The 18,683-nt window shown below is 43.3% G+C and overlaps 2 protein-coding genes across 3 annotated transcripts; both read right to left on the bottom strand.

Moving 5' to 3' along the window:
• Positions 1-3,981: 3,981 nt before the first annotated feature.
• On the bottom strand, positions 3,982-7,787 carry LOC130407733 (arylsulfatase B-like). Its single transcript, XM_056730913.1, has 8 exons — positions 7,318-7,787; positions 6,988-7,174; positions 6,697-6,887; positions 6,179-6,386; positions 5,455-5,698; positions 5,293-5,363; positions 5,069-5,215; positions 3,982-4,924 (listed from the first exon to the last, which is right to left on the bottom strand). Exons 1-8 carry the CDS (start codon positions 7,558-7,560, stop codon positions 4,671-4,673), a joined length of 1,545 nt encoding a protein of 514 aa, XP_056586891.1. The 5' UTR covers positions 7,561-7,787; the 3' UTR covers positions 3,982-4,670.
• Positions 7,788-7,931: 144 nt separating this feature from the next.
• On the bottom strand, positions 7,932-18,500 carry dmgdh (dimethylglycine dehydrogenase). 2 transcript variants are annotated; one of them, XM_056730911.1, is made up of 16 exons: positions 17,723-18,500; positions 16,396-16,567; positions 16,198-16,296; positions 15,955-16,119; positions 15,672-15,876; positions 13,823-14,071; positions 13,522-13,720; positions 13,226-13,395; positions 11,756-11,909; positions 11,004-11,169; positions 10,794-10,924; positions 10,305-10,522; positions 10,048-10,205; positions 9,860-9,919; positions 8,819-8,953; positions 7,932-8,467 (listed from the first exon to the last, which is right to left on the bottom strand). In XM_056730911.1, the coding sequence occupies exons 1-16, from the start codon at positions 17,821-17,823 to the stop codon at positions 8,243-8,245; spliced, it is 2,607 nt and encodes an 868-aa protein (XP_056586889.1). In that variant the 5' UTR covers positions 17,824-18,500; the 3' UTR covers positions 7,932-8,242. The 2 variants fall into 2 exon arrangements, with proteins under 2 accessions (XP_056586889.1, XP_056586890.1); XM_056730912.1 differs by lacking the exon at positions 16,396-16,567 and having other exon boundaries at positions 17,723-18,492.
• Between the last annotated feature and the right edge of the window lie 183 nt (positions 18,501-18,683).

Below are 18,683 nucleotides of genomic sequence, written 5' to 3'. Positions count from 1 at the left end.
TCTCTCTCTCTCTCTCTCTCTCTCTCACTCTCTCTCTCTCTCTCACTCTCTCTCTCTCTTTCTCTCGTCACCACGGCAACTCTCTGGCGCGTCCACGCGGGTTTAAAGCTTAACGACGTTACACACAAATTGAATGAATGAGTGAAGAACAGTGAGTGTGTGTGGTGTTGTGTTTTAAAACGTGTGCTTTCCTCGGTCTCACAAGTTGTTTGCAGTTTAGTTGTGTGTGCTGGTATTTCAGTGTGTGTTTTGCAGTTCACTTGTGTAGTTGTGTGTGGTGGGGGTGTTTATGTGAGATTTTGTAGTATGTCTTTGTGTTGTTATGTGGTGTGTTTATGTTTTACAGAGTTGTGTTTAGAATGGCTGAGTGTGTGATGTCGTGGGCTGAGATGTGTTTGTTTGGATGACACACATTCTTCACCCGCTGACAGACCACCAGCATCACTGAAAGACCCCTAAACAGATCTGAGATCTACTTTCATCACACATACTAACACTACACAATAATGTCTCAAACACACACACAGCTGAAGAAATAAGAGGTGTGACAATACACACTCAGTGCATTTGAAACTTCTCCATCATGTCTCGTTCCTAAAATGAGACACAAAGTGTGTAAGTGTGGGATGTTTAGTTGAATCTTAACACACTGAGAGTGTGAGACTCTGAAGGAGGTCTAGAGGACACGAGTGACACCATCAGAGACATTTGATCTCCAAAACTGAGACTTAAACAAACATCTCCAGACTTCTGCAATTTAAAACTCACAAGTGATCACACACACACACACATATATAGACACACACTCACACGGATGTTCTGATCATTAAAGCTCTGCAAGTAAATGAACTGTAATGTGTGTGTGTGCGCATGCATGTGTTTGTGTGTGTGTATATGTGTGTGTGTGTAGCAGTATTTGGGATAAAACATTAGAGCAGTTGTGTACTGTCGTAGTCTATATGAGATCAGTGGAGGTTCTGTGAGCTTCTCTTCTTCTGCCGATAGTGTTTGAATATTAACATGTTTGACCTCAAGTCATCAGATAATTGTCAAGTGTTTCACAGAGAATGCTTCACTCCTCCCGTACGCTACATGATGAAGTTTAAATACAAGTTTACAACTAGAGGATGAGCTTTACTCGCCCTGACTACACACCAGAGGACCCACTATAATCACTCATGCTATGTGCGTGGGTAAGTAATCCATGTTATTGTTTGTCTGTTTACTCTTTGGTTTACACGTTAGTATACGTTAGTAAATGTTTTAAGTAGGACCAACTATAGCTGTTGTGCGTGTATCGCTTAACACAAATAAATGACCCTTTCGATGACAAATAATAAAGTGTACTGCAATATCTCTTTTCATTTGGACTGCCACCTTATAAATGTAAATAAACACTATTAAGATATATGTTTTGACCTGTTTTAAGCCGAGCAGTGATGACACGTTTCCATAACGTCAAACGCTTTGTTTCTGAGTGTGTTGATGCGTTTGACTCAGTTGTTCTGTTGAAGTGTGTCAGTGTGACGTCAGGATGAGCCACTGCTGCTTTATTCTTCTGCTCATGTGTCCTGACAAAACCTTTCCATCTCTGAGATCCAAACGAAACCTTCAGGAAATCCACAACCTGCCTGAAGCAAAACAAACAACCTCAGGAGAAGATGACAGATCATGTTTAATTCTGTTTAAATAAAGAACACACACACACACACACACACACACACACACACACTCTTCATGAGCTGGGGAGGTTCACTTGTAAGACACTAAAGGAATGAAGGAACTCATGTTGGTAGACAGTTCATCCGTTCTGACCTGTGATGGACCTCACACTGTTTCCACCAGTGTCTCTGTGTCACTGTGTGTGTACGTGTGTGTGTTTGTGTGTGCGTGTGTGTGTGTGCAGGTCAAACCGAGGGGAAATTCTTTCTAATAAAAATAATTTGCTGCTTGTGTTGAGACAGCAGTTGTGTCCCGTGACAAACATCAGGATTCAAACACTGTATCATCAGATCAAACTAACACACACACACACACTCCTCTGATGAAAGTGTGTAACTCTGGGACACCACACAAAACTAAAAACCATCATCTCTCAGTAGCACAAAAATTTGAAATAGAAAATGATCTTGTGAGAATCAGCATAATAAAGTACACAAACATCTGCTATACAAACACACACTTTCATCACTGCATCAGATGTGCCGAAACTCATTTTGTGAAATTTGATTTTTGGACTTTTATATGGACATCTGCAGCTGAAGATGAACCCAACGTCTCACTTTATCATTTTAATCATCTTCATGTTCTCATCAGCTATCTGATTGAATTCTTCAGTGTTGTCACATCATAAATCCCTCACCAGCTTCAGTGATGTCATCTTCATCTCTCTCATGGTTACGCTTGAGGTCATGTGATCTGCAAACCACAAAGCAAACACACAATCTGGATTTCATTAAACACACACGCACACGGTTACTTTAAATTTCCTTTTGGAGATTCTTAACATCTGTGATTTTGTATTTCTAGATGTCTTCTAGTCTTAAACATACAGTATATTATTTATTCATCTGCCACTTTAAAATCAACACAATGAATACAAATGTTATTTATAAAGGAAGAACATCTTTTCAACTAGAATAAATAAACATTTCAGCACAGACTTGTAAAAATGAATGTAAAAAACATTCAATACTTTCATTCCTCCTCCCAATGCAAAAGAGAAAACAGACAGACAGATGGAGATGTCTGGCCCTGAGCTCCAGCCAATCACAGATCTCCATTCCACAGGCACAGGAAGTGCAGAGGAGGGCAGCATCTAGTTGCAGGAAGTCTCTGGAAAACTCTTGTCTCCACCTCTAATGTCTTTTCAAGCTGTCCCGTGTCTCTTTCTCTCTCCGTCAAAGGTTTTCTATGTTTCCTACAGTTCTCGGAAATGACTCGTACTTCTCAAGATCATCTCCTGTTGAACACTCACTCTGTGTTAGAACATCAGGAATGTCATGGGAACGTTTGCCAAATGAAGTGAACAACACAGAAGATAAAACAGTGACAGATGTCAGAATAAAATCATCAACACGTGACATCACAGACGCTGTAAACGCTCCAGAACAATCACTCACAACATTCATTCTACACTGTCATCTGTCCCGTGAAGACGCTTCCTGACATTACCAACATCACAAACCAACCTTCACTTGTTATTGACTCATGAACACAATAAACTAAAATGTCACGCTAACAGATCACATCTAACATTTCAACAACAGTGATCCAACAGCAACACATTCATCAAAATAAAACAACAGCAGCTCATTCAGTGGCATTCTGGGTAATGATGGATGATTTCTACACACCGTTGGAATATACATGAATATTCCATAACACGGAGATGCAGAGTTTACATTCTTCAGACTCCAGATTGAGTGTTGTGATGTCTCCAGATGTTTTGTCTGTGTGTGTGTTCACCTGTAGATTGTGCAATTCCTCACAGAAAGCCCTCAAGAAAGGCAGGATTCTATCTGACAAAACATTTTAAAAGCAGCTACTTATGAAATATTTCATTAGAACACAGAATGCTTCATCAGCGTCAGAACAGTCACATGACTTATATAAACACTGGTTTTACAGCGCTTACATATATAATTAAATCTTAAATATGTTAAGCATTTTGATTCGGTTATAAATGGTCTGTTGGTTGTAAAAGGTTTAAATGTTTGTGTCGTGTTAAAAAACTAAAACGGGAAGTTCTTCTGGACCAATGTCGTTTACATCTATAAGTGCTTTTAGTGGCGGTTAGAGTTCGCTGTGCTTCACATCTGTTACATGACTGTGCAGATCTGAACATGTATTGAATTCCACAATAAACACGAGAGATTTGATCAATCCTTATGAAAGTCTCGTACACCTTCTTTCATTTAAAATGTTGTGCTCAGAGACACAGGTTCACAGATCAGAGAAGAACACATGCACACAAAGCAGTACGACTTCTAAACATTTATTATTCATATTTCAACATGACAGATAATCATTCGGACTAATCTGATTGAAAAACCCTTATAAACAAAATATATAAAACATGTTCTCTTTCATAAAGTGGATTTATCTGTTGATTTTTCTGATGAGATATTAAATTTAGTCACTTAGCAGATGCTTTTATACAAAGTGACTTACAAAGTAGAGGAAAACAAAAGAAGCAATTTGTGCAATAAACGCACAGGTGCAGAAAAAACTGGTCTCAGGCAGCCCACCGCAGTGTACGAAGATAAGAGTGACATTTATTCACTGCAGAACAGACCTGCTGCTACAGTGAACACAACTCATCATCACACACACATACAAAGACACACACGCACAAAGACAAGCACACTCACACAGGTCTGGTTTATTATCTCTGTGGGGACAGTCCATAGGCATAATTTTGTACAGTTTTTTATACTGTACAAACTGTATATTTGATCCCTTACACATAAAGATCATAGAATATTTTTGCATTTAAAAAAAAATATATTGTTCTGTACGATTAATACGCTTTTATCCGTGGGGATCTCAGTTTTGGTCCAGGTGACACAGGTCCCCATGAGTTGGTGTGTATTCAGGTTTAGGTCCCCAATGGGATATAAAAACAAGGCCACACGTGACACACACACCGACACACATCATCATCTTGCTCACTGCCAGGGTCCCCAGGCTCCGGAGGGTCCAGGGTCACAGCGGGGGTCATCAGGAGGGAAGGTGATTGGCTGGGCCTCTTTCTGGTAATACTGCAGACGTCTCAGAAGGAAATTGACGATCTCTGGGTGCTGATGAGAAATCTCCACACGCTCCTCAGGATCCTTCTCCACATTAAACAGCATGACCTGGTTCAGCTGCTCAGAAACGTTCATCTGACCACCACCAGGGGGCGCAAACCAGAGTGGACATCCTACACAACACACACATGTGTACTGCTGAAGGGTTTGTGTACTGATGCTTCACATAAACCACTTAAACACTTCTAAACTGTGAGATCACATACACCCCTCACACGCTGTTGACTGACATGATCACATGATGACAGAGATGTTACCTGGGTAACCTGTGAGAAGTTTCCAGCTCTTGTGTCGAATGGCAGCGTGAACCGACACGTTAAATCCAGAGAGGTCCTCAAGAGCGACCGGCCGAGGTGCTGAGTGCCGCAGAGACTCCTCCAGGAAATCACCGGACTCCTCATGACCTGCAGACAGACGGAGAGACTTTATTCTTCACGCTTTCATCAGACTCTCCATTTAATCCTGTGGATGTGTCACTTACAGGGAGCGATGTCTACATACAGCGGGTCGATGTTGTGCAAGAGTTCAACTCGAGGAGACGCTTCACCACGACTAAACAAACATCACAAACAGAATTAGTAACATCCCAAACTCAAAGACCACTGCTGACCCCTCTCTCTCTCTCTCTCTCTCTCTCTCTCACCTGATAGTGTCCCACACATTAAAACCGTCCAGAGGTTTACAGCCATTGGTCGATGCACCGGCCAGACCCGCAAAAGTAGGCAGCCAATCAGAGATATGAATGAGATCTTGACTGACAGTTCCTGGCCGCTCGATCAGTGGTCCGGCCGCAAAGGCCACACCTCTGACTCCACCCTCCCAGAGTGACCACTTCCTTCCTCGCAGAGGCCAGTTATTTCCTCCTGTGAGCGTCTGACCACCATTATCTGAGAATCAAACAGCGCCACCTTATGGACATACAACTGACACCAACTGAACTGTTGCTTAAAGAACTTATTCAGCCTCATGTGGTTAGAAACCTGTGTGAGAGTCTTTCTTCAGTGGAACACAAAAGAAGATATCTCGAAAAATGTCTCAGTGGTTTTGTGTTCATACAAATGAAAGTCAATGGAGTTCTGTGTTGCTTGTTTATTAATGTTCTTCAAAATGTCTTCTGTAGAAGAAGGAAACTCAAACAGGTTTGACATGACGTGAGGAAATGATGATTCTACATTTTTCTCTGAACTGAGTTCAAGCAGACAAGAAGCTGTAGATTCTTCAAAAGCAACAGTTCAGAGTAAAGCAATGATGGCAGGGTTGTTTGGGTAAACTCATGCTCAGAGGTCTTCATGTTTGTGAGAAAGTTTTGAATCCAGAGTGAGATGTGTGTGTGTGTGTGTGTGTGTTCAGGGCTCTAGATGACACACCTGTTGAGAACACCAGCACAGTGTTGTTCCACAGTCCTGCATCCTGAAGAGCTTTGCTCAAGTTCCCCACGGCTTCGTCCATCACAGACACCATCCCTGCGTACTCTCGCCTCAGTTTATTCTTGATGAAACTGTAGGGGGTGACGTAGCGCTCGGGTACCTGCACGGGCCCATGAACCGCCTGCAGCGCCAGATACAGGAAGAGAGGCTACAAGAAAACACCAAATAATAATCCCCATCAAACCCAAAACACCCGAGGAAGAGCCGGACATCTCCTGACACGTGCACAGGTCGACACGGCTGTTAAATAGGAACATTTGTGTGAGTGACCTGAACACACCACCTCATGGAAACTCGTATCACCAACTCATGAGGTCCACATGAGCAGAAAAGTTTTCAAAATATTTTTTTAAGTTTTCTATGATCTTCAGGTTTAGGGGATAACATGTACAGTGTGTACAAATGATCACGTCCCCACGGAGATAATAAACCAGACATGTGTGTGTGTGTGTGTGTACTTTGTCAGGCGTGTGCTGTTGAATGATGTCCGTGGCTCTCTGTGTGAAGAGTTCTGTGGAGTATCGGCCCGTGTAACGTGTGGTCACATTTTCACCGTCACGCAGGTCCAGAGCGCAGCGAGTGATGTTCAGAGGAGAGATGAAATAACATCTCTGATGGGTGTAATAATCTTCAGAACCCGTCAGGTAACCTACACATCCACAGGTCGCTTTAAAACAACGCAAACCAGACAGACGGCAAGCGTTTGAAGTATTTAGGGAATCTGCATTTGAAGACTCGTGATCACATACCAAAAAACGACTGAAAGCCTCTGTGTGTGGGCAGACAGTCTCTCTTGAACATGCCCAGGTGCCATTTGCCCACCATGTGTGTGTTATAACCGGCGTCACGCAGGATCTGTGGCAGGAGTCTCTCCTCCAGAGGAACACAGTACGGCTGACACGGCCAGATGATCTGATGCTGGAGACCCGTGTGAATCTGACACACAACAACATACAGCCCATAATATAAACAACAGTGTTACTCGGATGTGAACTTCAATTCAAACCCTCTGATGTCATCACTCTCGTCACGTCACTACCGTGGCACAGCTCGTTGAGGATTATTTACTCTAACTGTACCTGATATCTTCCGGTCATCAGCTGGTTTCTGGACGGAGTGCACAGCGGCTGCACGTAATAACCCTCGAGCCGAACCCCCTGAGCCGATAACCGGTCCACGTGAGGAGTTCTGATCTCAGAACCGTGATATCCCACATCATTCCAGCCCAGATCATCCGCCAATATAAGGACGATATTCGGCTGTTTGGCGACAACACGAGCGAGAATAAAGATGAAGATAAAACTGACTTCCCTCACATTCATCTCGAGCTTTAGCGCAACTTCCGCTCACAGAAACACGGAAGAGGTTCTACTGAAAAAGAGCACGAGACACATCGACAACTTTTGACTGACTGAATACTGACAACACGAACATAACACTTTAAACTGTATCATTAGTTTATAGTGACGTTCCTCAGCGACCGTCCAATAGCGGATCAAATATGGAATATCACGTGACGTAATTCATATTAAGTATAAATTAAAAGCAAGGAAAACTATAAAGGTTTTTAATAAATACAAGCTTTTTATGTAAGCATTTCTTTCTTTTTATGGTCAGGGTTTATGTACTCTTGTTTGTATAAAACTGTTCAAATTGTTCTTCGTTAAAAAAAAACAAATCATGCAAGACACAATTAAACAAAGTGTATTTATTCATAATGAAAATTCACAGTACAAAGATAAACAGAACGTCTCATCAAACAACAGAGGAATCATTTGATGTGTAACTGTGAGAATTATTTCACTTGATGTGAACATGTGTCAGACGGAGTTAAGAGTAAAACATGAAGACTTTGTGTTTCTACAGCAGTGTTTTAAAACCCTGTTTAGTGATTTTGTTCCCATAAAGATCACTTGAGAGTTTAGTGTTTCATTCACAGATGAAGTAAATCAAGTTTTCTTTCCTAACAGCTCCATCAGACCAGAAACTAAACGCGGTCATCGCTCAGTCCTTCACTCCGTCTCTCTCGCTCTTCTTCTTCTGCAGTCGTGTCCTGGTGGGTTCTGTGAGGACCAGCGGCTCCTGACTGACCGTGGCCGGGTATTTCTTCCCCAGAAGTTCCACTTCCACCTTCTGTCCGATGTTCAGCAGATCCACGGGCAGATAACCAAACGCCAGACTCTGATGTGTGCTGTAACTGTACGATCCTGATGTCGTGTTTCCAACCACCTTCACGAAGAACAAACACAAACATCAGAAATAAGTCTCACACATCAACTGATCTGGAATGTTCTGTAACTTTGTTTGAAATATTTCTGATGATTGAACACTGAATCATAGCTCAGTGAATCTGAACCTTCAGTTCTTCTGATGATCTTTAACACGATTAAAAGAGAAGCAGTGAAATGCTTGAGAAGTGTAAAGAAGATGTGTGCTGGTGTGGTGAAAACAGCCCAACGAGTTTTTGTGTTTCATAATCGAGATGTGAAATATCCTGACTGAGGAAAGTGGGTTTCTGCTTTTCTTCAGATCACATTTACACGTCTGGAGTGCTGCTGATGTGATGTGTTCATTCTTTACTTTGCCGTTGTGCCAGATGGTTTCATTGCCCTCGGGGTCGATGTCGTCCGTATGTAGTGTGAGGAACGCCAGTTTACGCTTCAAACCCTGAGACTTGATCTCCAGCAGAGCCTGTTTCCCCATGAACTCTGCAGACTGATACACAACAAACACACAATCACATCACACATCTCTAAATTCATTGGGTTTTTAATAGCAGTGAGACCTCAGCTCAAGTCTAAAAAGAGCCCATTATTCTCATCTGCAGTTTCACAACAACAACCCTTCATCAAAATCTTTCAGGTGCTCACAGTCATTCTACGGGTCTGAACTCTTCACTCATTTGTCTTGTCTTGGTTTGAAGAGGTTATGACGTGAACACGTGTTGTTCTGTGTGTTTGGTGTGTTATAAGTTGCCCATGCATGTATTGGACACATACAATTGCAAAAATTAAAGTGCTTGAACAAAAGAATCTATCTAACTAACAGTGGCAAAAATGTCTGGAACGCCTGGTGTAGCCACACCCCCACAAATCTACATCAGTTGGTGGTCTGATGTGACTAAGACCACCCAAATGTAGACTCAAGTAAGGTGGTGTACCTGTCAGTACAATTGAAGAGGAACCTGATGTTCCAAATATGGTGAGAGGCGTTACATTTCCCTCACACGCTTGCATTATTCAACCAATCACTACACACTGATGAACTGGCCAATCACAGCACACCTCGCTTTTCAGAGTCATGAGCTCTGTCAAAAATCTGAGCGGTTCAGAGAGGCGGAGCAAAGAGGAGATACAAACATGAACGGTATGAGGAAAATATACCTTAAATCCTGTATACACATTGAGTTACATCAAAAAACAAACCATAATATTCATTTACCCGTGTCATATGACCCCTTTAAAAACCCCTAAAGAATGAAATGTCAAATGAAGAAATGTAAATGTGAAGAAAAAAACACTTGTGTTTATTCACGTAAAGAAATGAGATTCAAATGAAACATAATTGAGAAATGACACGTCTGTGTGTGTGTTTGTGTGTCTGTGTGTGATCTGACATCACCTTATTGAGTTTAATGAAATAATCCAAACCAGCTTCAAGAGGATTTGTGTCACAGTTCATCTGAAATCAAAACATTATCGGTCACTTCATACATTCATACAGTCTGTGTGAGAGAGAGTGCGTATTAATGTGTGTGTGTATTAATCTGTGTGTAATTATGTGTTTGTGTGTTGATCTGTGTGTAACACCTCGGCGCCCCAGGCTCTGAATCCTTTCTCCAGTCTCAGGGAGTTCATGGCATATGTGCCGAAGTTATCAATCCCCTCGTCTTGTCCGGTGCCCATGAGCGCTTCATACACCACTGACATGCTGCTCATGTCCATGTACAACTCCCACCCCAACTCCCCTACAACACATACACAATATAACACACAGGTTAACACGTGTACACAAACACTGTATATATTGTCCTGTTCATCAAGGGTTCATTAGCATGACCGCTCACCCGTGTAGGAGATCCGGACGGCCCGGACCGGAATGCCGGCCAGCTGAATGGATTTACACTGCAGGAATCTGAACGCGGCATCACTCATGTCTTCATCTGTCAGCTTCTGAAGAACCTTGCGGGAGTTTGGCCCGGCGATGCCCAGAACACCCATCTCATCCGTCACATTAAAAACACTCACACGATAACCCCCATCAGACACCTGCCGCTCAATCCATCTGTCACACACACACACAATAACACCGGTCAGCATCACCAGAGTGCCGTTGTCAGGGTGTTGCTATGCAGTTCCTCAGGTCTGTATGACATTGTGGTTCAAATCTATGAATGAGCAACAGTGATGTCTCTTTACAGTGTAAATGCATTTCATTTATCCAGTAGGGGGCGCTGAGAGCGTGTTTGTGTTGAGAGGGAGCGTGCTGCTTTCTGATTGGTTGATATAAAGGGGCAGACACCAGACAGCTGTATTACACACACACACACACACACCGCAGATCGTGCAGCTCTGATCCTGATCCTGTGATGAGCAGGAACTCTCCAGGTGCATGCTGGGTAACCGTGACCTCAGCATAGACACGCCCCCGCGGGGTCAACATGTGACTGATGTTGGTCTGACCCACCTGAGAATGAGAAGTAAACAACATGACAGATCTGAGTGAGAAGAAAGTCAAGCGCAAGTGTTTATTGAAGCGATCAGACCTTCGGCAGGCTGTTAGCCATCAGTCCATCCAGCAGCTTGTGTGAATCTTCCCCTTTCACTGTGAACTTCCCAAAAGGTGAAAGGTCGATCACGCCCACTCTCTCCATCACCAGTTTACACTCACGCCCCACCGGTCCAAACCAGTTAGTCCGTCTGAAACTGGGTCTGATAGAGAGATGATGAATCAGGAAAGAGGGGTTCTCAAGGGGTTGTGTTACAGAAGTGATGTCTGGAGGTCATCATTACACAATCAGAACAAAAAACACTCAACTCACTGCACAAAAAGAAACCACAGTGTCTCAGAGAATGTGGGTTTGATTGTGACATTTAAGAAGTAAATCAATCAAACATGCAGAGAGTTCTGTCAGTTATGATTATTATGTTGACGCCAGCAGTCGGTCATTCCTCTCTTTCAGAACGGTACGGTTTGCTCATGTGTTGTGTGACATTTCTAAAATCTAAAGAATCATTCTTCTAATAATAACAGAAAGTCTGTCCGTGTGAAATAAGCTTAATTTCAGTCATGTAGAAAAGTCTCCGGCAGATTTGTTGTCTTTTTCTCATTATTAAAAGGAAAATACAATAAAACACTATTATCAGAAGAAAACTGCATCTCCAGACAAATATCAGTATCTAGTGTGACCTGACTGCTGCACGCTACTGTATGTGTCTCATACTTCATGAAAACATGGACGCTGCTGTATGTGTGTATATGTGCGTGTGTTTGTGTGTGTGCATGTGTGCGTCTCACTTGTATCCAGTGTCGTCTCCTGGTTTGCAGAAGTAATGTGGCTGCTCCCAGCCCGCGTGGAAACCCATTGAACATTTCTCCTTTAACAGCTCATAAACACCACTGACTCTGTTAGTCGGCCGCCCTGCAAAACGCTCCTCTTTAGGGTAACCCACTGAAACACACACACAGATGGGGTGAATTGACACTTGTTTAGATGTTTGTTTCAGGCACACACACAGCCTTACAGAAAGAAAATATATTTCCTAATATATGAAGTAAATATATATTAAACGACATAAGGGTTAATCAGATTTTTTTTTTAAATATATTTGACAATATTTTCTTATATGTCACAATATATTTAAATTTGCATTCAGTAATATACTTTATAATATATTGATGTACATGTGGCAAGATATGGTACTGTATGCGTAATAATATATTGAAGATAATATATTTCCTATAGACACACACATATGGAAATGTATATCTCTTATGTTTTAATAACCATTTTCAATATACACGTTTTATATTTCAAACATATTTAATTTATCATAAGCACACCTGCTTAAACTAAAGCACTTAGTGACAGACAATCACTGCACTGAGAAGCACACAGTCAACACATTTCACATAAAGTTATATATTAATCTTCATGCTATCTGGCTAATCTTTATCCTAACCGACTCTACTCTTCATCACCACGGTAACCCCACACATTTAATTACTAGAAACCCTTATGAACTTCAGCGTAATACAACATTAAACATTATCAGATCTCCCCTGTATTCATATTCAGCAAAAAGACATGAAATAATACCTACATTCACACATTATTACTCTCCTTTAGCAGTCAGAAGCAAAGCATGCTGGGAACTAGAAATCTGCTTTAACTCATTCTGTAAACATGTCCATAAATGTGTATAATATACAATCACATTTATATGGGAACATCTATGTGCAATATTTACTCAATAAAAGATAATGTGATGAATACTAAGATTTATTTTTTTCTTGGTTTTTAAATATATTTATACATTCAATATAAAGCCACATATTGTCAAACATATCTTGCTGTATATCAAAAATATTATCACCAACTTCCAATATATAGAAATGTATTATGTAATATATCACATTATATTTTGCAGTATATTCCCACTTATTTTTGTTTGGTAAAGACACACACGCGCACACACGCGCACACACACGCACACACACGCGCACACGCACGCACACATATGCACGCACACACGCACGCACACACGCACGCACACATGCACACACACATATGCACGCACACACACACACACACGCACGCACACGCACACACACACACACACGCACATGCACATGCACACACACGCACACACACACACACACACGCACGCACGCACGCATGCACACACACACGCACACACACGCGCGCGCACACACGCACAGACACGCACGCACACACACACACGCACACCGGTTTCTCAGACTCACCAACATTATTGAATCCGTAAGATTCTCTGGCTTTGTCACACAGGTAGTGTGCGCTGGTCCAGTGACCGTAGCGGTTCGGGTCACATTCGATGAGGTCATACGGCGGCTCTCCACTCATGATCCAATCACTGAGAAACTTCCCCACCCCTCCAGAGTGAATGATACCGTACCTGTCAATCAAATGTTTGAAGATCTGAACAACTTTCACATTCAGAACTTGTGGCATAATGACATTTCATGTGTGTGTGATGTGTGTGATGTGTGTGTGTGTTGTGTGTATGAGTGTATATGTGTACCCAAAGCCAATGGCAGTCCAGTAGTTGCGTGCGCCCTGGTGCGGTCCGATCATAGGCAGCAGGTCAGGAGTGTATGTGATTGGTCCAGATACGATGTTAATGATGTCAGCGTTCTTCAGAACCGGCACCATCTCCATGGCCATTTCCACGTGATCCATGATCCGGTCCAGATCAGACTCAAACAGTTCCTTACCGAAACCTTCACAACACACAGAAGAATTTGTGTCACAACAGTTCTGAGAGTGATTCTACCTGATCCTACGGTTCTTTGCGTGATGTGTGTCATCTATGGTGCGTTCACCTGGAGGAACGCCGTCTCTGATCCACGAGTCCTGCAGAACCATCTTCTCCTCTGTCTCGTAGGGTCCGAACAGAAGGCCGTCACGCTCCTGACGCAGATAATACGAGCCCTCCAGATCTCTGATCACAGGAAGTTCTTTCTTCAGCGCTTTGACCTCAGGAACGGTTGCCGTGACAACATACTGGTGATGTACAGGGACGGTGGGATGCTGAAAACCAATCATCTGACCCAGCTCACGCGCCCAGAAACCTTCAAACACGACAGAAAGAGACGACAGGAGTTATTGTTCATGCATCAGGAGACTTACAATGAGTTTAAAAAAAGACACAGACGAGCACACGTGACACATCACAGGAAATCAAATGATGTACAATCACACAGTCTGACATCTCATGTGAAACACCAGTGTCTTAAAGAAAGAAGAGATCCTCGTGCACACATTCCACAACCTCTGACCTTTGACCTCTTTCTGTCTGAACCATCAGAACCACAAACAGGACAGATGATGATCTCCAGTAACTCCACATCATCTCTGAGTATTAACAAAACACACGCACGCAAGCACGCATACACACACACACACAGACATATTCACAAGCGCACACACACACACACACGCACACATATTCACAAGCACACACACACACACACACACATATTCACAAGCGCACACACACACACACACACGCACACATATTCACAAGCACACACACACACATATTCACAAGCACACACACACACACACACACACACACACACAGACACATATTCACAAGCACACACACACACATATTCACACGCACACACACACACATATTCACAAGCACACACACACACACATATTCACACGCACACACACACACACACACACACACATTTTCACACGCACACACACACACACACATATTCACAAGCAAACACACACACACACACACATTTTCACACACGCGCACACACACACACACACACACACACACTGAGAGCAGATGTAGTGAGAATGCAGTAGTTTTATTTGCATGTCACATTTGTGTCTCTCAGCTCAAATTCTCTTTTACTAATTATAAACTCAGGCGTAATGTAACACACACAAACACACACACACAACGAGGGTTCACACAAACTGAACTCTGATAATCAGTTGAAACACAAAATAAAGTGTCCAGTGGGTTAAGTCCAGTGAGAGGCGTGTGACACAACACCTCTGACCATTGGCTGAAAACTGTTGGCGAGAGCTGATTGGCTGACCGCTTGTGAGAGAAAGAATAGCAAAACAACTCTGCGGAAACCAAAACACACAAACACATCTGAATCTTAATCAGCACTCTACACAAATCCTCTCATTTAGAGAGTCGGAATAAACATCAGAAACGACTGCAGAAATAATCCACTAACACACACGGGCACACAAACACACACACAGAGACATAATGATGATGATGATGATGATGTTGTGTGTCAGTAAACTCCAGACTGAAATCTAGTTGTTTGTAAATAACACAGACAGTGATGTTGACACAAACAGACGGGTCAGAGAGAGAAACCTGCACATGTTTCACACACTATGAAGAGTTTGGCATTTTTGAAATCTATCTCATTATTATCACACATTAGACTGTCTGAAGGTTAAACACACACACACAGACGCACAAGCAGAGGGTCAGTTTGTGTGTTTGGGTTTGTTATTGGTCAGTGTTGACCTTCAGACCCTGTGTGACTGCGCAATGTGTGTCTGAATGTCTTATCACCGCTGGATAAACAACAGCACAACTATACAAAACATCTGTGCGACACACACACAATGTGTTGAGTGACATCATCATATGCTTAACAATGAAGGGTGTGGCCTAACCTGTGGCGTTGACGATGCGATTGGCTCGGATGCTTCCGTGTGGAGTCTGGATGTCCCATCTGCCGTCAGTGGTCGGCGTGAGACCCGTGACCGGAGCCGGGTGATAGATCTGAGCGCCGTACATCCGGGCACCTGCCGCCAGAGCCATGGTCAGAGAATACGGATCAATGTGACCGTCGCCGGGGTTATAGAGACCAGCCAACACCTGAGACCAACACAAGACAGAGATGAGAGACGTGCAGAAGGAGCAGAGACTGAATGAACACATGGTAGGTCACCGTGCCTTGTTGATGTTGAGCAGAGGGAAGAGCTCATGGATCTGATCGGGGGCGATGAGAAACTGTGGTGTGGGGTGCCAGTGGGTTCTGCTCATCTGATATTTCAGCTCATCCACTCGGACCGGAGAGGAAGCCAGTCTGATGCTACCGGGCTGATGGAAACCCACGGCCTATGACACACGACACACATCCACCAATCCCACAAGCCCAACACAAATTCTGAGACATCCTGATTTCTGAAAGCTCACCTGTCCCGTCTCCTCCTCCAGCTGCTCAAAGAGTTTAATGCTGTAATAATGAATCTTCTTCAGATTGATGCCTGGATGATAATATGTGGTGAGGCCCGCCTATGGATGACATTATCATTACACACATGACCACACTGAAGATTGATATATATATATATATATATATATATATATATATATGACATCATTGACATGTACCGCGTGCCATGTGGACCCGGCCGTCAGCTCGGACTTCTCGAGCAGAACCACATCCTTCTGTCCGGCTTTAGCCAGATGATACGCCACACTGACCCCCACACAACCTCCACCGATGATCACAGTCTCTGCTGAGTCCTGCCACCGCCTGCCCAGAGCCGCACGATCTCCACCTCTGACAACAACACAACACAACACTTATACACAACACACAACCTCCACCGATGATCACAGTCTCTGCTGAGTCCTGCCACCGCCTGCCCAGAGCCGCACAACCTCCACCTCTGACAACAACACAACACTTATACACAACACACAACCTCCACCGATGATCACAGTCTCTGCTGAGTCCTGCCACTGCCTGCCCAGAGCCGCACAACCTCCACCTCTGACAACAACACAACACTTATACACAACACACAACCTCCACCGATGATCACAGTCTCTGCTGAGTCCTGCCACCGCCTGCCCAGAGCCGCACAACCTCCACCTCTGACAACAACACAACACTTATACACAACACACAACCTCCACCGATGATCACAGTCTCTGCTGAGTCCTGCCACTGCCTGCCCAGAGCCGCACAACCTCCACCTCTGACAACAACACAACACAACACTTATACACAACACACAACCTCCACCGATGATCACAGTCTCTGCTGAGTCCTGCCACTGCCTGCCCAGAGCCGCACAACCTCCACCTCTGACGACAACACAACACAACACTTATACACAACACACAACCTCCACCTCTGACAACAACACAACACTTATACACAACACACAACCTCCACCGATGATCACAGTCTCTGCTGAGTCCTGCCACTGCCTGCCCAGAGCCGCACAACCTCCACCTCTGACAACAACACAACACAACACTTATACACAACACACAACCTCCACCGATGATCACAGTCTCTGCTGAGTCCTGCCACCGCCTGCCCAGAGCCGCACAACCTCCACCTCTGACGACAACACAACACAACACTTATACAAAACCCAAAACCCAACACACAACCTCCATCCCTGACAACACTTCCCTTATACACAACACATCACACAATCTTCATCCCTGACAACACACAGAACCTTCATCCCTGAACACAACACACAACCGCCATCCCTTAATCACATCATCATCTCACAATAACACTGGAAAACATTTACATACGATTTATCACTTTGTATATATGCGGCCACACACACAATAAAATGACCGTAATTTGTATGACATTCTAACATCTGTCATATATTTATTTTACTGTAAATAAAAAAAAACATCATGAAACGAAACAATATTATAACTAAGTGTATCTCGTGTTTCTCACCTGTCATCTGTCGCGACGCTCCGCGCAGAAATCCTCCACGCCGCACTTCTGCTGGACGCGGGAATGATGCGGGAAATGAAAGCGTTTAACACGCGCGACATTCTGCGTTGAAATAAACTTTCTTTGCTTCAGTGTGACTTCAGTGCTAAAGAAAACACGCGTGGACCCGCCTATCAGCACCACGCGTCACACACAACGACGACGCTCACAGTTCGGCTCTCGCTGACCATTCACGCGTTTTGACGCGACGCTCGCAGCTGTGTGACAATCAGAACATATGCGTTATAGTGTTTACGCACCGCTCGCGTCTTAAAGAAGTGTGATCGCAGCACATTCCTGACCTACATTCATTCATGCTCAAGTGTCCAGTTCACACATGTCATATAGGACACACACATGTAGTGATCAACAAACACACACACAGAGAGACGCACACTGTGAGTTCATAAACACACTATGATGTCACTATTTCAAATGATAGCCTTATTAAAACACACAATGTAGTCGGTGAACTCTTACGGTCAAATAACATAAAATAAAATATATTTGAACGTCATTCGATGCAATTTGTGTGTGTGTGTGTGTGCATGTGTGTGTCTGTGTGTGGACTTGTGTGTTTTATGTAATGACCTGCAGTAGCGTCTCTTTCATCAACAGTCTGATAGAATCAACGATATAGTCCACAAACAAGGATTGCGACAACTCTGAACTGTGTGTGTGTGTGTGTGTGTGTGTGTGACTCAAATGTGTCAATTCAGCACAAAAACATTATCAAAGCGCATTACAAACATCTGATGTAACACAATTCAATGATATTCAGACCCACATAAACTACACAAACACACTCAATATGACTAATGAAGCGGTGTACTTAAAAAACATTTCATTGAATATTCAAATGTAAAGATTTACGCACGCACATATATCATTCTGATCATATTGTTTCAGTAGAGTGTTTTAT

Source organism: Triplophysa dalaica, chromosome 19, assembly GCF_015846415.1.
Source record: "Triplophysa dalaica isolate WHDGS20190420 chromosome 19, ASM1584641v1, whole genome shotgun sequence".
In the NCBI taxonomy this organism is placed as follows: Eukaryota; Metazoa; Chordata; class Actinopteri; order Cypriniformes; family Nemacheilidae; genus Triplophysa; species Triplophysa dalaica.
The sequence above is the reverse complement of the archived record's forward strand: the minus strand, read 5'-3'. Positions and strand labels throughout refer to the sequence as shown.